Below are 23,552 nucleotides of genomic sequence, written 5' to 3'. Positions count from 1 at the left end.
TTCCTGCATTCTGTAAGATTGGCCTTCTTCCCGTCCCCTTGCTACAGTACAGCAGAGCCTGCAACGCGCCAGACTCGACAAGCACGCGATGACGACTTGGAATCGATCCAAGCCATCAATTCAATTCAAGCCCACTGCCGTCTGAAGCCGCCGATGGTCTTCATTTGTGGCGCGTAGACCGCAAGTTTAAGTAAAGAGAGTAAAAAAAGAGCACATGAGGTCATACGATATGGTGAGACAACAGGGCTTGACTGCTTGCGGTAATAGGCCTAGGCTTCATGTTCCTGCCCTAGCCGGTTCGTCCAGCGTCCAGACCCGGACCTCACCGTCATCACCAGTACTCAGCACTACCTCCTCATCTTCAGACCGCTTGCCCTGGTCTACTCTCCGCGCCCAGGCCACATGGTTGATCTCAAACACATCGTGTGCTGAAAATAGCTCTGCAACAAGTGTCCATTCTGTCGGTGACTGCGCCTGCGCCGCATCAAGCTCCATCTGATTGCCATTGGCAGTATTCGAGGCATCCTGCCTCCAGCGCTCTTTGTACACGATGATCTTGCCGTCGCTACCAGCACTGACAATCATGCCTGTCCTGCGGCTCCATGAGACTGAGTAGATGGCGCGTTCGTGAACTCGCGGAAGTATGGCTTCCTGATACCAATCTTCGTCAATCGCCGCCGAACGGATGATGCTTGGTATACCCGTGTTGCTGCTCGAATTATCATCCCTCTCCTTTGCCTTTCGCCTCCATATCCTCACCGTGCGGTCATCCGAGCATGTCGCCAGCCGTGGCCCCGAGCGCTCAAGGTTCTCAATGTACTGTGTCTGCTCTTCGGATAGCCCTTCTCTCTGTGCTCTCCAATCCTTCTTGCTCATTCCGCTTCCCTCAAACTCAGCCCACCATACCGTCTGACTGTGTCCATCTATCATGGAAACCTGCACCCAATCGTCCGCGTCTTCCCTGTAAAGTCTGACTGTGTCATCGTAACTTGCACTGGCCAGAAGATCCTCTTCTGGATGCCACGCCACGCATTTGACGTCCCCGTCATGCTCTTGCAACACGGCTACTGTCTCAAAGTTGTCATCTTCCAGTTCCTCCCATATCCACACGCTCTTATCACGCGAACAAGTGGCTAGGTACTGCCCGGAAGGGCTCCACGAGAGACACTTAATCTCAGATTCGTGACCATCGAGAATGCAACTGAATTGATAGTCTTCTGCTTCATCGTCCCCGTCATCGTCTTCAGTGTTACCCATGCGCCGGTTCGTGAAGTCGTTTTCAAGTGTGCCGCCCTGCTCTTCGCGCCGCCAAATGCCTGCGCTCGAGTCGAAGCTACCTGTAGCCAATATGCTCTGGCCCTGTGTGCCGGGCTTCCATGATACTGTCCGTACGCTGCGCTTGTGACCTCCGGTTATCGAGTGAAGTAGTGTAAAAGATGTAAGACTATACACGCGAACGCTTCGGTCTGAACAGGCAGTCGCGACAATGGGAAGAGTCGGGTGTGGCGCGGACTGCCATGTTCGCGAGTTTGAGGGTGGTGTGAGGGTTGCGAGTCGTGAGAGTTTGTGTGTCTGCGTGTCTGCTGGTGGAGACATGGTAGAGGGAGGGGTTGCGCGCGAACCGCAGCTTTTGATAGTCGTCAGAGACAAGCAATTGTGAGCTTGGAGGGACGAGACAAAAGCCCGGTACAGGTCGAGATCTAGCAAGCTTGTGTCTGCTGTTCTCGCTGAGCTATGCGACCGAGTCAATGTTTTCGAGACTTCGAGAGTGGGGGGCACAGAAAGTTCGGATGAGCGTCATAGGTACGCCAAGCATCCCACCACCACCATCTCCGGTGCGTTATCGGACATCCGCATTCGTTTGCATCCGTCGCCAAATCATGTGATCATATGATTTCTCTAAAATTCATTTATCTGTTCATTTTGAATCCATGAACAACCATATTATCTATTCTGAAGTCATCCCGATCTATCAAACCTATACTCTTAGAGCACGCCACTTCCCGAACTGGTGGATCCTGCCCTTTGTCGCTACATACAATAATGAATATATCAAATATCTACAGAAAAGAAACATCATGAATCTATTAGCGCTCAAAGAGAAATCTCGTAACACAAATGAAATCTATGCAAAGGAGTGTTTAGCTCCAGACTCCGCACTGGTAGGTGGCCGGCTCATGAGTGAGCTACGGGATGCTGTCGTAATCGTCATCAGCAGATCAGCCAGCGTTTGGTTCTCCTGGTCCACCATATTATTTTTCGCTCTCTTCATACTATGCATCTCCACTTTGAAACTGGTTTTGCTTTTAGGCGACTTGATTTCCTCAAGGGAAGTCGTCACCATCTTGGCCCACATACTGTGCCCCGAGGCCATTGTAAGAGTCCTAATGTGCCGTCTATGGTTGACGAGATTATTCACAGAGTCTGATTCTTCATTCCAGCTCCCTTCGCTGGATAGTGATTTCTCCTTGCGAAGGCTCCATGGCCACTTGGAACTGAGGCTAGAAGACGAAGTTTCGGCATTTGACTGCGCCCGCTGGAGGTAGCCGAACTCGTCGTGGTTTCTTTGCACGAGCACAGCATGATCTGCGCATCCTGTTTGCGACCTGAGATATGTCTTGAAAAAGGAAAACGGTATTGCCTTGAGACTGAGGCTCTGCAGCGATTGGACGTAAATTTCCTTGATACCGCAGAAAGCAAACACCTTTGCCTGGCTGAAATCTGTTTGTCCATTCACCATGTCGAGCTGTTGTGCCGAGAACGTGGAAAAATGCAGAGCCTCTTCAGGGCATTCCCGGAGGAGGGCTTCGATCTGATTGCCAAATTTGCGCATGAAAGCGGAGACTTTAGTATCTGGTTCTGAGGAGGCTTTGATCCGCTCCAGGCACCGGTCCAAAGTGAGCCCGTCGAATGTTGAGAGGATTTCTAATTGATGACTGTCGAGCTGATCGTCATCAAGTTTGACCATTGGGAGCCGGCCTGAATTCGCCCGCGGTACCACGACATCCATGCTTTTCATGCCGGGTCTTGGTTGTACCAAGAAAGAGGCGAGGTAGGTGCCGCTCTTCGGAACAGAGTATTGTCTTTCACTAAAAGCATGTAGGCGGATGATAAGATCCTCGAGGTCGCCACAGGGGATCTGCAAGCTGCGTGCTATGTTATGGCTGACCTGCTCGATTTCCGCGAAGCTGTAGCCTAGTTGTTGTAATCGGTGTGCTTCTGATGCGTCGACTTTTCTCGAAAGTATGAGCATCTGTCCCTTTCCAAATACGACTGGCTCGACTCTTCCTGACTCGAGATCGTTGATTGTTATGTTCACATCTGGAGTAGTCTTAGTTGTATGTGTACCCGTCCACGTGCCGCGATTGTTGGCCATCGTGCCAGTAGTCAAAACATCCTCATATAGACACCCCAGCTTCTCGAGACCCATATCAAGAGCTGTAGCCATCTCATCAGCTGTGACACAAAACAATTTGCGGAATGTGGCCGACGAGGTTGCATCATCGCTTTCGTGTAACGAGCTGCGTCTTTTGTTTCCGGGAGAAGTCGCTTCGAGGTATCCGGCCAGCTGCAGGTGTTCACGCATTGACGGAATGAGATCGGAGATGCCATTCCAGTTTCGTGTGACCCTGAAGATCCATTGGAAAACAGGGTGGGACGTGTCAAGTTCGTCGTCGAAAGCTCCTTGATTGAAATGCTGTATGATGGTCTGGCACGGCATCAACCCAGTATTGTTGACCAGCAGTTTCCCTGAGGGGTCAAAGGTAGCAATAGCTAGAACGGCTTGCTGCGCCCTGCTCTTTACCTCTTCCCGTTGGCGTTGTTTGATGATGCCGAGTATGACACACGCAATGCATGAAATTGTTAACTGATCCGTGTTAGCAGCATAGTTGACATTTGCAGCATGTGACTTACAAGACAATAAGCGACAATGAGGTTTACGTTCTGGTCCGCTTCCTTGCCATCGTGGTAGGCCTCAATCTGATACCAAGTGCCTATTGCTGCCGTCCAGTGCATCCTAGACCATGTCAGAAAGATTATCATAACATACGTGTGCGGTATCACTCACCCGCAAATGCCCACAGCCAGAGCAAAGGACACAAATACGCGCCTCCAGATATTATTCATCCAAAGTTTTCCCCAGTAGAAAAAGAGGCCAAACCCAACCGAACATATGACCACAGCAACAACTGCAGAACCTACCACATTCGCCCAGTTCGCCGACATGCTGCAATTCTCGATACCGATGTTTCCCAGAAAATGCATCATGGTAGCGGCACCACCTGTACACAGTCCGCATACAGCAAGCGATCCGTATCGAATGATAGCTCGCCGACCCAGCTCGTGAAATCTGATCGCGACCGAGAGACCCATAAAGATGGGGATAATGGGTACTAGAGCTGACAACACCGCATATGTCTCATTGTAGTATAGCTGAATTTCTAACTCGCCGTCACCAAGGATGATCGCACGGTTTCCGACAAAATGCATGCACCAGACTGCGACTAGCCCGAATGTTACTGAACAAATAGCAATGTCCGCCCTATAATGTGTGAGACGCTGTGATGTGATATTTGCTTTTGAGTACGTACCAGGGACGCCATCCTGATCCAGAGGCTCTTCTGTGCAGTAACTCTACGGTGGTAAAAGTACCTGCCAGGCTGACAAGAAAGGAGGCGAATACAAGATACGGGAGGAAGGATATGGGAGGCGTAGTCCCGACGAGATATTTGTCTTGGATGTCTGGCCGCAACATGGTATATGCGACGGGATTGTGGTGGTTCAAGGAAGAGGGAAATGCACCTGTGCATAGACGCCTTGCCGGTAGATCTGAATATCGTTAGAGTATGGTTCTCCAGCACATTACATCAATTGAGAAGAGTCACCTACGCACCTGGGCCAAAGCGAAGTCGCAACGCTGTTGCTACACGCTTTCCAAAAAGTGTGCCTTCGACCAAATTCGTCTATCGCAAACGTCAATCTTTCCTATAGCAGCCAGCCGCATCAATGCGAAACAAGTGAATAACTTCGAATGTACCAACCACATCAAATGAAGTCTCTGGCACTTTATTAAATCAAAAATCTAGCCTCCCCTCTTTCAACAACGGACAACCCCGTTACACCATCTCTCGCCACATGAATCCTAGAACAGACCACAAGGCTCCACAGTAATTGCTCCTTGCAGGAGTTGGCGCTAGGTTGGGTTGCGAACGCCACAATTTATGCGCTAAATGGTGGTGACAGCCGTGGGCGATGAAACAGGCTCCCAGGGCTGAGGGCTCGATCAATGGATAAAGTTTCTTGGCATTTTTGACACTTAGAACTCTAGTCGATTATCGTTGTTTGGTGTGCTTTGATCTACCGATGCGCTGCAATTTCATATATCTCAGTGTGAGAGCGCTATTCCTGTGGCTTGGTAATTATCAAGAAAGTTACCCATACAAAGCAATGGATTTCACGAGCTTGTAAGTCCTGTATATAATTCGCATCCGATAAGTGCGCCGTAAAGGGCTTTCTTGTTTGTCCAAGTATCGAAATGGCAAGCGTTGTTCCACTGCCTAGCGCTGGCTGACAAGCTTCCTCAAACAAGACATGATGCTACGAAGGGCGAGAGTCACCAGTTGACGTGAGCTCATGTGGCGCCTTTCGGTGCGATAACACTTGGCGAAGTTGTTAGTAATTACTGTGGAGTGGAGTTTGGCGGTATCGGTTGGCGAGTATTGATCAGATCGTGGATAATAAATCAGAGGGATCGTTGTCGTTGAGCCACTGTGTTTTGGGTGCTTATGGAAATCTCGTGTGTCTGAATATCTCGAGCTTTGAGTGATGCTATTGTGAAGCATTCATAGATACGTAGGGCTTTGACGATCACGTGTTGATTGTCCCACTGAATTCTGGTCATGAATTGAGAAGTTGGACATTTGAGCTGGGAATCGAATAAGGTTTGCGGATCTTAAATTATCTGATAATTCTATCCGACGGAGTCACAGCCAATTAGCAGGCCGTTTTACCAAGCTTTTTTCTACCGCCAAGGACTTGTACGATATCAAGTGTTGCATCCACAAGGTTGCAGCTAAGAGTGGAAACTTTGGTGTACAGTTCCTTGACAGCTGTCTGCCGGAGACAAGTCCCAGACCATGTCAGTGTAGGCTTGAAACTAATACCTTCCACAGGTTAGTATAATAAGTGAAGACGTATGTGGTGGGGGCGGACAAAAGAATAAACTTTAGGCCAACGCCTTTTTCTATATATACCTTCAGGGCTTGGTGTACCTCCATTAACTGAGGCCTGGGGCGCTCATGATTCAGGCCCCTTTCTCAGCCAAGAGAAAGCTTGCCGCCCTGCCAAGGAACGAATTCCCTAAGATTCGCCAAGGATTGAGCAGCGAAGCACCACACACGTGGGCGGGTTCTGAGAGTCCTGCATTTTTTGATGATATATATATGTCGTTCTAATTGCTTTATTACTATTCGGATTCTGATTGAGGCCAAAAAATGGGATCAGAGTCGGTTGTGCCTGACCCGATGCAGTGTTAGAGGTAGCGACGCATAACCTCGTTCTTGTTTGCAACGTTATTGCATAGAAATAGACGCATTGAGTATTTACTCTTGATCGTGTGATAGAAGAAGTCTGAGGTGAAACAGCTTCTAATGCATGTCAAACAGATTCCAACAAGCTGGTAAACCTAATCATGTCAATCGTGACACTAGTGCAGTGCGCTAAAGCCAAGTATCAGTAGCTGTCGTCCAACCAGAAGCTGCGTTCGGATGCTGGGCCTGTTCTTCTCATGCTCACACAAAGACCCTGCATCAGCCACCACAGATGATGTGCAGGCAATTTTTGAGAGCTACATCAGGTGAACGTGGCATGGACACCCTGCGCCCATGTTCAAATACCTGTTATCCAGGGCTTATGCGTTCGAGAATATGTTATGAGTTTGTAAACATGGTCATTCAGATCTTCTATTGCAACCGGAGTAGAGACCTGAGGACGCCTAGTAGGAAAGTGGATCAAACAATAACTCTTCTTCCGAAGTGGCAATACCGTAGTCAGTGATGGGCTTGATAAGGATTTGGTGAGGATTTTGGACTTGATGATTGTCACCAGCCACTGAACGCGGTGTAGAAGGCAGTAAACATCCGTCGTTAGTACCTTCGCTTGAGTTGTTAAGGGCCATGTCTTTGTGGTGTTCTGCATATATACCTTCGTTCCAATCGGTGTCTCTCCCCACTGACATATCATCTGTGTCTGAGTAGACTTCGTCTGAAGTGGAGCCAATACAAGCTAACGTCGGCGGTGTAGGGTCGCGAAGTAGAATCTTTTGTGAATGTACCCATAGATTACTTGCGACATATCGCGTGACACGAGCGGTGTTGGGATCAATGGCGTGTTCTGATCTATGGGCATTATCTCGTCCACCCTCACAAGTAGCGTTGCTGAGGATCTCCATCTTGGGCTTCAGCGAGATAGAAATTGTTCTTGCAAAGCCTGTTTGAACAAGTGATTGGGCAATCGTAGGAATTAATTGGGCTCTCTGAGACAAAGCCTATTCGAGTATTAGCAGCACACTGAGTGATGTGAAGCGCTCCATACTTCCATGTACCCGCTTCTCCATAACGCAGGGGCTACATCAGCCAATCCTAGACTGAATGTATTTGCTTTGGCTTTTAAACCAGTGGCATGTTTGGATATTGTACCGCGTATGGAGAGACGTAGCGCGCTATCGACCATGCTTTGCACGTCAGCTTGAAATTGTATCATCGAGGAAAGACTGTGCGGTGCCTGGGAACTAAGATCGACCCGCGTATCTCTTTCTTCACGGTTAAGGTGTCGGCCGGGAGATTCCAGAGGCGTCAGTGACATGCTAGTGACAGATCGTTTTCGTTTTCTGCTAGCATCAAACGGAAAAGGTTTTGGTACATCGTGACTTGGGGCGTTTCCAGTCGATTCTGCATCAAAAAGCATCATAGTCTTATCTTCGGCTTCAATGCGCTCATTCGGAGAGAGATTCGATCTCGGCACTACAAGCTTCCGGCGTGGACCTATCTCTAGAATATCCAGGCAGAGGCGAACTGAATGAAGTGATACGGAAATGACATCATCTGGTGGCCCAATATCTGTAGCTGGGACATCTGAAAACAGCCTATGATGCTTTTGTCCTACTTCCTCTCTAGCGACAGCAGCGTGACTGATATTGAGTCGAATCGTTCCCGGGTTTGTTGTGGGATTGCTGGGAAGACTCGGTCTTAACATTAATTGCTGCCATACCTTAATCTGGTTAGAGGAAAGGTGTGAGCTGATGTGAGTATGGCTTACTGGAGCCTGGAGAATAGCATTCGTGAGGATTTGGAGTTGCTTGTGGGGCAGCGCCTTGTTATTCACCGTCAATTGTAAATCCACATGCATGTCGTGTCCACGATCAACCCACAGTGACCCGGATGCAAGGGCTTCAAGACACTGAACTGGTGTGAGCTGTGCAAGGTAAGGTGAGTCCTGTTTTGGTGAGATGGTGATCAATGTTGTGAGCCATAGCTCGTGATGTGCAGTGGGTGCATGCAGTACTGCGCGCCCCAGCTCGACGGATCGCAACATCCTATCTCCGGATGACTCTCATGTGTGTCAAGGAAGAGGATTGAGGGGGCATCGAGAAGGAGTGTGTAAGAAGAATGACGGGTGGCAGGTGTGCGGTATCGCCTTCCGCGCCAAGACCCGGGACCGCCGTGTCACTTCATGCCAGTCGGTACTACGTCACCCCCTGCGCCTTCTCCGCCCTACAGTTCCACAACAGATCCCGACATGAGGGTTCTCACCAGGAACGTGCTCCAGCGCGTCAGTCAAATTCGAGTATGCGGCAGCACCATCTCATCCTCATCCGCTATCTTGTCAGCATCCTGCAGGTCTTTTCACTGTAGCCCGACACCACGCACCGATGGCGTCTTCCGAGAGCTCACTGCCATGCGAGTGCGCACTCCCTGGATAGAGGCTCTACGACAACAACAAGCAGAGGCCAATCAGCCTTCTGAGCCGTCCAAAAAGGCCGAATTGCCCAAGGATCGCAAATTGATGCCAAAGCGCATGAGCGAAAGCTACCATTCAGTCGTACTTCCTCTCGCCCAGGATCCATGGATACTCGACACATATCTCAATGCATCGGGTCACATCCGCCTCGGGACCATTTTCATGGATCTTGATGCACTTTCGGGTATTATTGCGTAAGCGTACAGTGGCCGTGCAGAATAATCACTTTCGTCTAAACATGCCTACAGATACAAGCATACAGGAGATGACGTGACCACTGTTACTGCAAGCTGTGACCGCATCACCATTCATTCTCCACTAACAGAGATATGCGATCTGGAGCTCTCTGGTCGCGTTACATATGCGACAGGCAGGAGCAGCTTGGAAATCACCATGCAGGTTGCAAAGGCACCCAAAGAGGGTAAAAAGACAAGAGATGAAGACGTCCTCATCAATTGCACCTTCACAATGGTTTCTCTGGACCCCGTTACGAAGAAGTAGGATCTTTGACACCTGTGATATTGATTGGCGACTGACAACATTACTAGACCAGTGAACGTCAATCCGTTAAAGATTGAGACACCTGAAGAACAACGCATCTACGCTCTGGGTGAACGCAATTCAAGAGTGCGAAAAGAGCGTCGGGAAACCTCCCTTCTTAAGCATACACCAAATGATCTTGAGAGCGATCTGATCCATGCGTTTTGGCAAAAGCAATTGCAGTACCACGGCATGTTACGTTCTTAACAACAATCAAATGAGTCTGTGGGCTAATTGATACAGACCCATATGACGAACTTCGTAAACCCGACAATGTAATTCCCATGGATGCAACCCGGCTGCAGACTGCGACCATCATGCAGCCTCAATACCGTAACCGGCACCACTTTATGATATTTGGTGGTTTCCTCCTCAAGCAAACCTTTGAGCTCGCCTTCACTACCGCTGCAGCCTTTGCCCATGCCCGCCCCACCTTCGTGTCGCTCGATCCATCCACCTTCCAGAACCCTGTGCCTGTAGGCAGCATACTGTACCTCACGGCAACAGTAGTGTATACAGACCCGCCACTTATTGGCGCACCAGGTGAGGAATTTGACGAAAACTCGAAGTACACACGAGTGCAAATTCGCGTTGACTCCAAGGTGAGGGACGTGGAGCATGGCCGCTCGAAGCCGACTGGTCAATTTAACTACACGTTCACAGTGCCGAAGAACATCAGGGTTATGCCAAGAACATATCAGGAATTTATGATGTATATTGATGCGAGGAGGCGAGCAGCGCAGGTTAGGCAGACCCTAGAGGAAGGGAACACGGTCAGTCCGAAGACGGCGGAGGACAGTCTCACGGAATAAGACGCAGAATGCAAGTGTAGGATCTAAGAATGCTACCATATTGAATATTGATTTCACAAAAAGCGTTGTTGAGATTGATCAAAGTCAAGTCAAAATGTACGCTCTAAATAGCCAATGAATACACCGCGCTATACGTACTCTAGTCCCAACGCCATTCAATAACCCAATCTGGCGAATGCAGCCTCACAGCTGCAGGATGCGCCTACTATGCGCCTACTATGCGCCAACAACGCTCGAGCTGAAAAAAAAAGAAAAAGAGGTATCGCGCGTTCAGACACACAGGGCTGTCGGACAAACAATAACAAAACAACAAGATCGGGAAACAACGATATCGGACCAAATATCGCGAAGGGGGCTCAACGGGGGACCCCCCAAAAAAAGGGCGGTGAGGCATATGCCGTTCAAGCTAGTCGTAGTAGCCCCCAAGCACCGTCGCGTTGCAACATGTGCACTCGGCTGCATCTCTTCATCTGCATCCGCTCGTTAGCCTCGCTCCACAAATAAACCCATCGTGCCATCTAATTCCACAAGCGCCTCCTTCTCTCCCCCCCCCATTTCCCGACGCAGGGTGGCTGCCAAGCGTGTCCCCCCCCACTTGCCATGTGTCCGTCCCGTTGTCGTTTTGCCCACTTTCCCGCGCCCCCGTTCAAACCACACAACGTTTCCGTTTCCCACGACTCCTCCTCGTCCTCCTCTTTTTTTTTTTTTTGCGTGCAGCACCCAGAGAGAAAGAGAGAGAAAATTAAACTTTCTAACAAGAAAGAAATGGAGATGAAAACGTACCGGATGCAGGGTAGTTTCTGGATGAAGGTGATTTATAGCTCATCGAGCTCGAATTCCAAGGCTACGTCTTCGGAGCAGTCGGTGCAGTAGTAGTTTGAGAAGCCGCCGCATTCAATCTTCATCTTGGAGCACATGTCGATGGACCAGGCGTCGTAGGAGTAGCCGGAGAGGAGGCGGGACGAGCAGACTTCGATGCTGTTGGCCCTGTTTTTTTTTTGCTGGTTAGTTTTTGTTTTGGAATTCCCTCAGTCTTTCGGCTTTTGAGGTATGCTGGTGAGAGGGGGGGAATTTACCAGATGTAGTAGTCGTGGTTGCAGTAGTACCACGAGTAGGTGTATGAGCACATGATTTCCGTTTGGATTCCTGGGAGATGCTGGAGAAAATGGGGGTTTTCGAGATATGGGCCTTTGGTTATGGTCTTTTAGGTATTTACAGTGAGAGGTCTATATATATCTGGTTAGCTGACCGCTTATTTTTCGAATTGTTCTCTCGTAAATTTATAGTTTGCTCTCCCATGTGGCAATCGGGGTCTATTCTTTTCTTTCCGCGGAAACCGAGGGTCGATGTTCTAGACTCTCTCTTTTTTTTTCCTGGCGCGGTGGTCGTGGCGGTGCAGATATGGCATGTTTGTGGAGTAGCGGTGATGGAATGTTACACACCTCGAGTCTTGCAGTATCGTGTCCCCAAGCTTGCCACGCAACAGAACGATTTCAACAGAAGCGATATCGGAGGAATAAGACTTGAACGCGTGTACAGATGTCGGAGTATGGTTTTCCCTTTTTTTTCTTCTCGTGAATATCAAAGACAGGAAATGGTATGTGAAGCTCTTGAAGCAACACGGCGGATTATAAACGCAATCAGTATACGTTGAGCACCCCAGTAACCTCACGCGAGCCCGGGGCGGCATCTTTATAATCACTCATCTGCATCTCGCCGTCTTACAGACAACTAGTCTGACTCCGTGGTCTGACTCCTTTGATCTTCGAAGCCGGGGGAGGAGCTTGGACCCCTGGGAAATGGAATGCAAATGGGGCCCCTACAGGCCTGCTCGCTCCGTATCACCCCCGGATTAGCGATAAGGAATGCAAAGCCCGTCCAAGCGGGCCCAACCAGATGAACGCTTTTACCCTGGAAGAGGAAACTCTGTCGGGGAGGCGCGGCTGATGCGGTTCGGCTATGCGAGGACAGGTATCAAGAGGCGGTGGAGAGAAGGGACCCTCGTGCCTCTTCTTGACACGTTCATACTACATACTTGTGCGCCATTCTAAAGTGCCAACAGCACCCCCTCGTGTACTTTTTTGCAGAACGCCACATCACGAACCTTCAGCTCTCTCTCTCTCTCCTCTCGGTCTCCTTTGTTTCCCAACAAAATCCCCGTTGAAACTTGTGGCCGAACAACGGTCATTCGGCGACGAGGGAGAGAAGAACCCAGGTACCCCAGACTTTGTTCGCCTCACCCCTTCGCCTTTCGTGCGCCGGTGACCGGTTGGACCCTGAAGAGTGCAGAGCACACTAGCCATGATAGCTTATGCAGGGTTTCCCTCCAGCTCCAACCTCGAAGCGTTGTGCGCCCTCATTGGCTACCGGCTGCATGCCGGAACACAACGAGATGGATAGCCGGGCTCTTGGCCAGAATAGACGGTCTGAATTGGATGGACCATGGCGAAATCAGAACTAGAGCCTGACATGTGGCTGGCCGAGTGTGCCGATAGTAACTGATAAGAGAGTTTGGTTCCAGCGGCGGCCTTGTACACATCCATTGTTATAGTTCTATGCTAATCGGGACGCAACGGCGTAGTTGGAGAACACAGAAATAAGGGCGAAACCAACAAAAAGCCTCATGTACCTAATGGATCTTCTCGAAGGAGAAAAAAAGGGGGGGGCCCGATAGCCTCAATCTATCGAATACCACCTTAAAGAAAAAGTCCGAGGCGACAGCGCGAAAAAAGACGATTTAGTCCCCGAACTCCCTTTTTTGCGGCGGCGGCTACTACTACTACTATGTAGCACACTTTTCTGTCCCTTTTCTTTGCTTCGGTCGGAACTTGACAGCCGCCCAAGAAAAAAAACTCCGCAAACCGGCGCCAGTGCGCACCGCGCGCCCGCGCCCTTGCGGCAATTGCTCGCTCACACACACAACTTCCCGCCAGCCAGCCACACACACACACGCGAACGTTCCCACCTTTTCTGCCGCCCCGTTCTCGTCGAACCTCCCTTCGGTTCCGAAGACTGTCGGGCTCCGCGTATTGCGATACCGAAGAGAATCAATGGGTTCGCAGGAGAATTGCCCAGTTGGGGAATTGCAAGGGTCAGCATGCGGTGGCGATGTGCTCCAAAAACTTACGGGCTCGGAAACGGGCGGGATGAGGCGGTCGGTATGTGTGTGAGTGGGCGGGCACATATTGTTGCTGTTACTGTTGCATCAAAGTGCCTGAGGGTTACCGTGGGAATGAATTAGGAAATGCAAGTGCATTATTTGGTAAAAAAAAAAAACTCGTTTATCTGGTTAAGTGTGACAAATGACGGGTATGGCGTAAGTAGGGCTGGGTTGGGTAGCTTGACGGTTGCATGCTGGATTGATGGACTATGGGGCAGTTTCTGGATTGGTGCTGGCGTGTCGTTTTAAAGTTCAGTTTCAAACATTGACTATCCTTCCTGCGTACTACGTCTCTCATCTAGCTGCCTAGGTGATATACAATTCACCGTCTTTTCGGCTTGTCTAAGGTAGAGCAGAGCTTAGCACATGCTGTTTTAGTACAAATACATAGAATTCCCCGATCCATACTAGTAGTACGCTTTCTGATTATCGAAATGCCATTTGATAGAGTATAGAGAAATATCTCTTGCCAACTTTTTCTGCCATCTAATTGGATTTGTTCTTCGGGAGTGGAGTGACAAACTTGTCTTCGTACATTTCCTTCGACAGCATACCTTTCTCCTGCATATCTTGTACCAACTGCGGGGCAGACTTCCAGTATTGCTGTACTCTCCACTTGGAGGGGTTAGAGTCTCGTAGCCACACGAGACGGCCATTGATTTCCGTATCATGCTTCTCCGCAGCCGCTTGCTCAGCACCTTCTTTCGTCTTGAAGTCGATCCAGCCCAGCAGGCGTGGGTTTTCCTTTTTGTCGCCAAAGAAGACTGACATATCGCTGAGCCTCTCAATACCGTATTGGCCAAAGTTTTCCTCAATGATCTTATGTGCGTTTTGTCTGGCTTCGCTGATTTTGGCATTAGGCGTCCAGCCGGGTGTTTTGACTGAAAGAATCATTCGGCGTCCTTCGGCCAAGGGGCGGAGAGCCTCTTGCGCAGCATCGTCGCCTGCGTTGTTGAAGAAGCGAGATCCATAGAGCGAGTTTTTTGACGTCGGCTCAGGCTCCCAGTAAAAGTCGCTTTTCAAAGGCTTGACTACAATGCTTTTGTTCTGTAATGTTGCATGGTTAAGCTTTTTGACCGCTCTCTGGGCTTCTTCAGAGCTTCCTAGCTCCACAAAGCACATGGTGTCATTCTGGAATGTGAAGCGATCCACTCGCATTTGTATCTTCTTTCTATGCCCATATTAGTCGAGATGTGCAATTGTAAAGCTTGCATGCGATTTAGAAAGCCAATCAAGAACATACATGTTGAAGCCATCTTCCTGCAAAAGCTTCTCAATGTCGCCTCTTGATAGTCGCTTCGATAACTTTAGCAAACAAATGGAATTTGCTGTGTTACCGGCTGAAGCGGTACGATTATCTGTGAGAGCGATCTCTGGACCTCTTGAGGGTGTTTGAATGATATCCTCCCATGCTGATATACTGGAAGTGAAGCTTCTCCTTGGCAATGACGAAGTGATTGATGGGATTGCTGAGCGAGTGGCGCGTATGCACGAAGCGCTCGCACCGCAGAGAAGGTAACTCCGTGAGAACACCCTTGAGACGGCCATTGTGAGATGTGAATGTATACAATTAAGAGCAATGCAATTGGCCAGAGAACCCTAAGATTGTTGTGCTTGGGTGCAGGATGTGCGTCAACATTGGCCGGAAAAGTTCCACGCCTTGTCAGAGCGCCAAGGCCTGCTATCGATAACGCACTGCAAGGCTGTACTATCTCTTGTGCATCTTGAATCACTCGCTTAACCGAAATCTTCTATCGGTTCGAAAATGGGCTAGCTTAGCTCAAGTACAGATTCATAACATATCGAAGTGAACTATACTTCATTCTGTGAACAATTCATGAATATCTGCTTGATCGGTGTCTTCGTCACACAACATGACTTTCCCCATAATACCGTGTACGTTCTGTTTTATCGGTGATGTGCTATATGGAGACGAACGTTTCCCTTTTCTTATTCGTTGTATGTACGGTCTCTGTAAATCATGAGTCCTCTATATTTCGGACTGCCGATATAAACAGCACAATTATAATTGTTGGTACATACGACCATAGGAAACTTGGACCACTGAAACCCGTCTGATCTTCTTTAGTTAAACAGTTTACCGGCGGGTCAGTAGTCAGGTGGGTGACCACTGGCGAATCCCCGCTGTCGTATGTTTTTGATGTTTTATTTTTTTTGGGACGTGGGGCGTGTTCGGTCCTGGGGATTTTGATGTATCAACAAAACATGTTTGAACAAATAGCTCATGTGTGGTAAGGAACTTGATTGTCGCGGCACATGATGAACTGGCGTCTGTTTTGATGAGTGTAAAGTATATACTGGAAGTATTCAGATGCAAAGTTTTGTCTTAATCTATGATCGTGCGCGAAATTGCAGCATTGGTCCATCCTTTTTGCTGGCGAATACATCCATGATCTGGTACTCAGTCTCCCTATTCCTGCCCTCCTCCAGCTCCTTGCTTCCTGCACCCAGAGTCATACCGGGAGCTAATCTCAGATCGTACAAGTACAAAACTCTTGCAATCGTCACAGTCAGTTCGACATACGCCAGACCCTTACCAATGCACCCACGGGGACCAATGCTGAATGGGTTGTATGCTGACTGAGCCGCCTGGAGACTGCTATGGTGAGGGTTTACCGTAGGGTCTGGAAGCCAGCGCTCAGGAATGTAATCGAATGGTTGAGGAAAGTACTCAGGGTTGTGGTGGATTGCGTAGATGGGAACACCGACGTCTACTCCGGCAGGAATGTGGCGGCCATCGATATCTAGACCTCCAGTGAGAACCTCTCGGGGAAGAGCACCGGCCACCGGGGGCGTCATGCGCATCGTTTCATCAATGCACGCGCGCAAGAAAGAGCAGCCGCTGAGTTTGGGTCCAGTGACGATTTCCTCGACATCAGCAAAGGTTTCACGGATTTCCTTGCACACCTTTTGCATAGCTGAAGGGTTGTTTGCGAGATAGAACATTGTACCGGCCATGGCTGTTGAAGTAGTATCCGAGCCGGCGATGATAAGCAAATTCGACTCGCCCCACAGCTCATCCATGCTGAAGCCGTTGCCAGTTTCTGGATCCTTGGCGTTCAGCAGATAGTAGAAAAAATCCTTGCGATCAACATCTAGGCCCAGCTTGGTGCGCTCCATGGCTTGTCCCTTGCTGTACTGCATATACTGTGCACGCTGGCCAGCAATCTTGCGGAAGAACAGCTTGTCCAAGTGCCAGTTGTGGATGGTAAGATGCGTACCACAAATCAAATGGCGATGTGCTGCGTTGCCAACCAACTCGGTAGCGAAACGATTAGCAGGGCTTTCTAACATGCCGAAAGCCTTTCCGAATACTAGATCGCCCATGATGTCAAAGACAAGCCACTCGCACCAGTGCGCGGCATTCCAGACGTCATTCCAGCCACCGTCTTTCTCGTCGCCCATGGCTTTCCCGGAAGACCAATTGTTGCTTTTGCGCGCGAGCATTTCACAGCCAACGCGTACATTGGCCAGGATGTACTTTTCCAGACTCTTGATTGCAGAATCGCTGAATGCATGGCTCATGACTCTCCTTTTCCGGGCATGTTGCATTTTGTCAATTGCGCTGTGCACGCTGACGGCCTTTGGTGTGCTAGGGAAGGCTTCGTAGAATGATGCCTTCTTGACATTGGAGCGGAACCCATAGATAGTTTTCAAACCGGTTGCCGTGTTGACGGAGAGCAAGTTGGGTCCTAGGCGCACGTATGTACCGTATTTCTCGTGTGCACGGTGGAAAGCGAGATGCCGTGAGCCTTTGTAGGCATAGTAGGCAAGGTAGATGTCGGTGATCTTTGCGAGGAAAGGGCCCGGGTAAGAAGCCAGAGGGTGAAGGGTGAGTCGATAGACTATGACGCCGAAAATCTGTTGTTTCGGTTAGTCTCGTGTATGGATAGATCGTCGAGCAGCTTACGTAGAGTGCCAGCGCTCCAAGGAGGGAGCCTAGGAGGAAGAGAACAGCCATGATGGCGGTTCAAGTAAGTTTTTCTCGTAGCAGGTCTGAGTTCAGGCAGGAAATGTTATTGATGCACACACAATCTCATTGCCACGAGAAGATATTCTCGAGAAGAGTGATCAGAAACACGCTCAAATCTCTTGTACAACTGCTCCATTCTGCACGAGGAAACAGCAACCTAAGTACTCCAGCGCGCTTCCACCACCATCCGCATCTCCCCCGGATACCCTCTGCATCTGCAATGACAAAGGATTTCAGCCCGGTGAAGGGGTCATCTGCCCTGTTACTAGAGCTTAGTCGAAGCAGGATCCATGCGGGAACACTGGGTATATGTTGCGGCGCACTACGGCTACCGTCGGATATTCGAGCAATGCATCGGGATCCAACCAGACACAGCGGATATCGAGGCAGGCGATGACGCTAACGCGGATAATGATGCAGCTTAGTAGTTCGACCCGCTTTTTGCAGTCAGGAAGGGCGCGGATATTGGGTGCGTAGGCGTGGGAGGGAGAGGATGGCTGGTGGAAGACTCCATGGCGATTACCGTGCATTCATGCATGTCAGCACTGTCACTATCTCAAAAGTAAACATGGCGTCATGTATCGTGATCAAGTTCCGCCCGGGGAACCGCGATCACTCTGCACCCGCAAATCACCCGTAGAAAATGTTTTGTTGAGCAAAGTTGATTCGCTGATCCGCAGAGGTGCTATCTAGAAGATGGCACAGCGATAAAGCAACAGGAGATTCGAGCACACGAGTTTTGTAGCTTCAGTTATCTAGGCCAGTAGATATCTGATTGGTCTGGGAGGTCTAGAAGCGAGTTCTAGCAAAGTGGGTGGCAGTCAGAGCAAAATGCAGTTCATGGTGCGCGCTCTCGTGAGGTGATAATGACTTCTTTACGAACTCGGATTGGCGAGCTATAGGCAGACCAGGATGTGAAGTACGTTATTCAATTATAATTACTTCTTGGAGGAAAATGTGGAAGCTTTAGACAAACTATCGAAACGTGCCTGAAGATGAGCTTCGAATGTCCGATTCTTCGCTCAACGTACATTTGCCTGCCAGTCTGGCCTACACACGCATGCTCAGGTTGATTGTGCCTCCTTGATCACAGCCCACACGAAATCTGTGATGCAGACTGGAAGACTGAGTTTTCATCGTGAACAAAACAGGATATTCGAATATCATGTATTTCCCGCCGTTACGTTACGTGTGATACAGGAATGCGTTCATGTGCGATTTCAGGGTGAATTGACGAATGAGAAAGCGGCAATTCCCAAGCGGCAATCGCCGTCTTGGCAGATGTCGAGGCTCGCGAACATCAACCTTGACGATAGCATCGTTGAACGCGCGACAGCACCACGCACGCACTTCGACTCGACCCTGCTCCTCCGTTCTGCCCAGGCAATTGAGCGCCCAAAATGGCTAAGAACTTGAAGACGGCGGTCTTCTCGGTACGGCTCGCCCAATCCCATAGCAGCATGCCCTCGCCCGAACGCCCCTCCACCTTCTATTATCACTGCAATTGAAGGCATCATGCTGATGATGCCCATGTAGAAATATACTGTCCAACCTACCGGTATCTATGCAGCTATCAACAGGCTCTTCGCGCTCGACCCCAAGCGTTCCACGGGTGTCCCACTGAACCCGCAGTTCCGTAACCCACCTCCCGGCGCAAACGATCCCATGGCCTACGACGATCCCGTTACTGTTCCTGCTGCCGACATCGCTGAGAACCCGTACTGGAAGCGCGATGTGCGAAGACGCTACCCTAAGCTCTCGACTGTCACCCAGGCCGACGCGGTTGCATTGCTCGAGGTTGGAAGCGCAGCAGCGCCTAAGCAGGAATTGATTGGTGAGGCGGGCTCCAAGTCTCTGATTGCTGCCCAAGAGCAGGGTGCGAAAGGACTTGCTGTTGCGTTTGAGAAGAACACTGGACTTGCAAAGGATGTGCTGGGACCCGGTGGAATGCCTCCGCTTCCTAGCGGCCTGCACAGCACCGGTGTTTCGGGACACAAGCGATATGATTTGGAGCAGGACCAGTCATACGGTGATGGGTACGCCACGAAACAAGTCTACTTGCAGGCTATGGTGCTAACAGGATATAGGTACCCGTGCCGGACATTTGCTTAGATTGGAATATAGCTCCTGGTAACGACACCCAAGATAGATACATTGTATACATGAGGCTTCTCTTCCTCCATTTCATTTCATATTTCCATCAACTCTTCAAATTTCATGTAAGAAGTGCCCTTCATCTGTGCTAGTCTCCGAACGTGCTGCGCTTTTCTTGTGAATGTTCCCATTTCATTTCTCATAATGTTCGCGCTGTCACAGTCACAGTCACCTCTCACCTCTCACCTCTTACCACCCAAGGAAGGTACCACTAGGGTCTCTTGTCTTGGCATCGTGGTTTGCAGCTCCCAACTTCTCCGTCACACACAAACTACGTGCACCTTACTCTCACTTTCTGCGCCATTGCTTCTCCAATATAGACAATCGCAAAGATGGGCTCTACACCCGAGAAAGGGCCAATGGGATTTGGTTCTGCTCCCCTTAACTTCATCTACTCCTGTTCGCTCTGCAGCTCTACCTTTACCGATGTATACGAAGGCCACAATGAGTCCGTTCGCGGTCTATCGGATGGCATCAACCCTAAGGACCGCCTCGTGACGCGGCTCTTCCTCGCAAGCTGTTGCCATGTCATTTGTAGTAGCCATCTCGAAGGTGGAGGTAAGTGGCCGCAATGCCATGTAAGATGACTGCTAATCATTATTCAGGGCCGCCTTTCCATAGCGACAAAGAGCGTCCAAAAGCGCCGTGCCCTGTGTGCATCAAAGAGAAAGGCGACAGTGAGCCTCAGTTTCTGTACTCGATTCGTGGCTTCAATAAGAACGAATACGACCCCATGATCCCACCGTCCTGGTTCACTGCACCGCCAATTCGACTTGATGGCAATGGCAAGGAGATGGATGCTTTGCGTGTATGTCACTACCCTGTACATGTACGAACATAAACACCTAACATCATGTAGTTCCAATACATCGCGCTCATAAGGTACTGCCAAAACACTTATGCGACCCGCAAGCCTCTCGAACAAACCCTCAAGGAATCAGAAAAGAAGCTTGCCAGCATGCGCAATCTCGTGTCTGAAGAGCACGCAAAGACAATCAGTTTAAAAAAGGAGATCGACGAGCTAAAAGTGCAAAAGGATCAATTTGAAGCCATGCAGGCCGAGATTCAGCGGCTACAAGGTGTTGAACAGGAGTTTGAGCAACTCCGTAGCCTCAATGTCAATGCACGAGATCTGAAGACATTTATTACGAACAAGTCAGCAATTCGACACTACTTGAAGCTCGTTCCGATGTTGATAGAGTAAGTGAACTATGTTTGTAGCACATATGATCCACTAAAATTCCCAGACAGAATGAGAAGATGCAAAAGCGACTCGCCCAGCTAGGATTTGCAATGCCTATGCAACCTATACCGAACTTCAAGGGGGTGGACCCCAGCGCGTTCGATAGTGACGAAACCCTCGTTCGTGATGATCACAGGGACTTCAAGGAAGTGTTGCGAAAAGCCACTTCAAGTCATACTGTTAGTGGATATGCACACGCATCAGACAAAGTAGGAATGAAGTCCTCGAGCTCCTACCTACGGCGGCCTGGTAAGCGGCAACGTCTTGACTCTCCCCTTCCTAAAGATATGCAAGTCGATTGTTCCCCAAGTGGACAAATGATGCCGCCCCCAGCAAAACCACTATCGAGGATGCAATCCATGCGCAAGATGTTCCCCACTCTACGAAAGAAGTTCTCCAGTGACCGGTCTTCCCCTTTGGCAGACGAAAACCTGGGGTTTGGTAGGGGTGTTCAGATGTACAAGGATGCAAATTGGCAAAGTGCCAACATTACGCGACAAGAGGCTCACAATGGATTTCATAGCGAACCACCGTACATGTCAGGTGCCCTTCCCATGGAGCAACAATCTCAACATTTGGGCTCTAGGAGTCCGCAACCAAACGCCAAGATTGGCATGCATGAACACCAGTTCAATTTCATATTTCGAGCATCCTCACCTGCCAAGGCGGAGTCTTATAGTCAAAGATACGATCCGGTCCAACTAGCCATTGAACCGTCATATATTCGCCTGATGGATGGCCTTTCGTGCGGAGATGAAGTCGAGCTGGGTTTGAAAGACCCGGGTGATAACGCTGGCTTAGACTATCAAAGTGACGGAAGTAAAAGGCAAGTAGGGCATGTGTACGAGAATCAGCCCATCCCACAAACTACACAACGACAAAAGTTCCGGAGTCCAGGAGAATTTTCTATGCACTCGTCTCCGCACGGATCATCTGCTTCTGTTGAAGCTTACCAGCGACCTCCACAATCCAGACCGACTAACACATCTACCAACAGACTGTACAACAGACCAAATCTTGGCCGCGCCCAGCCGTCACCTATAAGATACCATCATCCAGGGAATTCGATCGAGAATGTAGTAAGTCCACATTTCAGAGATAGTCATAGCCAGGCCCAAATCTATTCGCCATCCGGACTCGCTGAGCCTGAGGGTAGTTCAAATCATTCCGCCGTCTATCGGTCTCAAAGGTCAACGATGGCAAAGCCTCAGGCTAATTGGCTTGAGCCACGCGGCCTGAATGGGCTCTCTTTCTTCGATGTACCCATCAGTCCTAGGAATAGGAGTGGGGGATTGGCGCGGAGCTATAATCGAACGAATTTAGAATCAAGTCTTCCCTCAAATTATCGCCAAACTCGTCATGTAGACTCGAGCAGATCTATCACAAGACCGGAGACCGAATGGCCGCAATACTCGGGCAATGATGCATATGTTTCTTCAGAAAATCAACCATCCTATGTCAGGCAACCGACTGGATATGTTCGCACAGTACCATCTCCATCCTTCCGAAAGAATCCCACACATGATCGAATTGAAAGGGTACTATCATCGATGCCTTCGGTCATCTCGGGGCGTTCTTCTGGTCGCTCACAGCTCCAATGGAAGAATTTACAACGCGCTGGTGTCAGAAGTAGCCAAAACGTGTTTGGCAGCCTTTCCAGAAACAGACTCGGTCCTTTGTCTAAAGATATGACTTCCGTCTCTAGTCGGCGCAATGTTGTGCGATGACGGCCCTCAAGCAGGCGTGTGGCCTAGATAATCATTCCTCAAGGTGCTCGTTCAGTGGAATGCAGATGGGAAGCATTTGGATGGGTTTGGTCGCACTCTGCTTCCGCTTTATGAACTTGAAGGAGAAGCAGGATTATTACCATTCTATCGGTTCAGGATCGCCGCTCACTGTTCGTCCTTGTGCTCTTGCAACAAATGCATGGAATGTGGTTTGAAGAGAGATCTGTTTACTTTGTCAACACTTTACATACCCACTAGTTGATCTTTGAATATTGTCATGGTCTGTCATTACGAAAGTATATCTATTGTTCACCCGACAAATGTCGCCCTGCCGCATGAAGTATCAGTACCTCCACAAGCCCGCTCTTGCAAAAGTGAACTATTGATTTCGCTAATTGCGCTGACAATAGCACAACTAACCAGTTTTCGGTGAAGTTGTGGGCCCTAGAAAAACGGATATAGATGAGGTATCTGACGGCTTGCGCTTACATTTTGAGTTGTGGCCGTGAATGGGTGGCGTTGTCCATTTCATCAATTCGCCGAGAGGGAACATGATACCGTTGTCTAGTACAAGTCTCATCTTTTCGTCAGCATGATGTTGTCGCACGAGCTGGATTCAGAATGGGTGTCAAGCAATTTAAACTTTCCGTTGTAAAGCTTGGTAGTCGTTTGGCACGGCTTCTCCTCGCGATGTTGGGGTTTTAGGCGGGATTACTGCGTGTAGTCAGTGCGTGCAACAGTTCAGCCAATGCAACACTATCTGCCCAATCTGTAACGATGTTACAGCCTCGCTAAGTATCGGACCAATCCCAGAGCCGGATCGGAGGAAGTATCAGCCGCCCCTTCATCAGCTACTCGTTTCTCAGTCGGATCCGATTCGGACCCGACTAGGACAAGTATATAT

At 49.5% G+C, this 23,552-nt stretch overlaps 9 protein-coding genes across 9 annotated transcripts; 3 read left to right on the top strand and 6 right to left on the bottom strand.

Moving 5' to 3' along the window:
- Window positions 1-276: 276 nt before the first annotated feature.
- COCMIDRAFT_35473 (uncharacterized protein) lies at window positions 277-1,596 on the bottom strand (the record flags this gene model as incomplete). Its single annotated transcript, XM_007688363.1, has 1 exon — window positions 277-1,596. The coding sequence occupies one exon, from the start codon at window positions 1,594-1,596 to the stop codon at window positions 277-279; it is 1,320 nt and encodes a 439-aa protein (XP_007686553.1).
- A 529-nt stretch (window positions 1,597-2,125) lies between these two features.
- Window positions 2,126-4,756, bottom strand: COCMIDRAFT_91628 (uncharacterized protein; the record flags this gene model as incomplete). The annotated part of the gene is made up of 4 exons (XM_007688377.1): window positions 2,126-3,868; window positions 3,916-4,018; window positions 4,070-4,543; window positions 4,593-4,756. The coding sequence occupies 4 exons, from the start codon at window positions 4,754-4,756 to the stop codon at window positions 2,126-2,128; spliced, it is 2,484 nt and encodes an 827-aa protein (XP_007686567.1).
- Window positions 4,757-6,994: 2,238 nt separating this feature from the next.
- Window positions 6,995-8,592, bottom strand: COCMIDRAFT_4030 (uncharacterized protein; the record flags this gene model as incomplete). Its single annotated transcript, XM_007688339.1, has 3 exons — window positions 6,995-7,546; window positions 7,594-8,268; window positions 8,317-8,592. 3 exons carry the CDS (start codon window positions 8,590-8,592, stop codon window positions 6,995-6,997), a joined length of 1,503 nt encoding a protein of 500 aa, XP_007686529.1.
- Window positions 8,593-8,796: 204 nt separating this feature from the next.
- On the top strand, window positions 8,797-10,370 carry COCMIDRAFT_35470 (uncharacterized protein; the record flags this gene model as incomplete). Its single annotated transcript, XM_007688362.1, has 4 exons — window positions 8,797-9,212; window positions 9,267-9,515; window positions 9,567-9,748; window positions 9,802-10,370. 4 exons carry the CDS (start codon window positions 8,797-8,799, stop codon window positions 10,368-10,370), a joined length of 1,416 nt encoding a protein of 471 aa, XP_007686552.1.
- An 815-nt stretch (window positions 10,371-11,185) lies between these two features.
- COCMIDRAFT_4028 (uncharacterized protein) lies at window positions 11,186-11,499 on the bottom strand (the record flags this gene model as incomplete). The annotated part of the gene is made up of 2 exons (XM_007688338.1): window positions 11,186-11,357; window positions 11,447-11,499. 2 exons carry the CDS (start codon window positions 11,497-11,499, stop codon window positions 11,186-11,188), a joined length of 225 nt encoding a protein of 74 aa, XP_007686528.1.
- Window positions 11,500-14,016: 2,517 nt separating this feature from the next.
- COCMIDRAFT_91432 (uncharacterized protein) lies at window positions 14,017-15,078 on the bottom strand (the record flags this gene model as incomplete). The annotated part of the gene is made up of 2 exons (XM_007688376.1): window positions 14,017-14,701; window positions 14,774-15,078. 2 exons carry the CDS (start codon window positions 15,076-15,078, stop codon window positions 14,017-14,019), a joined length of 990 nt encoding a protein of 329 aa, XP_007686566.1.
- An 804-nt stretch (window positions 15,079-15,882) lies between these two features.
- Window positions 15,883-17,512, bottom strand: COCMIDRAFT_91614 (uncharacterized protein; the record flags this gene model as incomplete). Its single annotated transcript, XM_007688375.1, has 2 exons — window positions 15,883-17,412; window positions 17,462-17,512. The coding sequence occupies 2 exons, from the start codon at window positions 17,510-17,512 to the stop codon at window positions 15,883-15,885; spliced, it is 1,581 nt and encodes a 526-aa protein (XP_007686565.1).
- Window positions 17,513-18,924: 1,412 nt separating this feature from the next.
- On the top strand, window positions 18,925-19,636 carry COCMIDRAFT_4025 (uncharacterized protein; the record flags this gene model as incomplete). The annotated part of the gene is made up of 3 exons (XM_007688337.1): window positions 18,925-18,957; window positions 19,061-19,560; window positions 19,612-19,636. 3 exons carry the CDS (start codon window positions 18,925-18,927, stop codon window positions 19,634-19,636), a joined length of 558 nt encoding a protein of 185 aa, XP_007686527.1.
- A 374-nt stretch (window positions 19,637-20,010) lies between these two features.
- On the top strand, window positions 20,011-22,137 carry COCMIDRAFT_91417 (uncharacterized protein; the record flags this gene model as incomplete). The annotated part of the gene is made up of 5 exons (XM_007688374.1): window positions 20,011-20,236; window positions 20,284-20,486; window positions 20,538-20,878; window positions 20,926-22,000; window positions 22,078-22,137. The coding sequence occupies 5 exons, from the start codon at window positions 20,011-20,013 to the stop codon at window positions 22,135-22,137; spliced, it is 1,905 nt and encodes a 634-aa protein (XP_007686564.1).
- Window positions 22,138-23,552: the final 1,415 nt, after the last annotated feature.

The sequence above is a fragment of the Bipolaris oryzae genome (genome assembly GCF_000523455.1).
Source record: "Bipolaris oryzae ATCC 44560 unplaced genomic scaffold scaffold_41, whole genome shotgun sequence".
Taxonomy (NCBI): Eukaryota; Fungi; Ascomycota; class Dothideomycetes; order Pleosporales; family Pleosporaceae; genus Bipolaris; species Bipolaris oryzae.
This window is presented reverse-complemented; position numbering and strand designations above follow the sequence as displayed.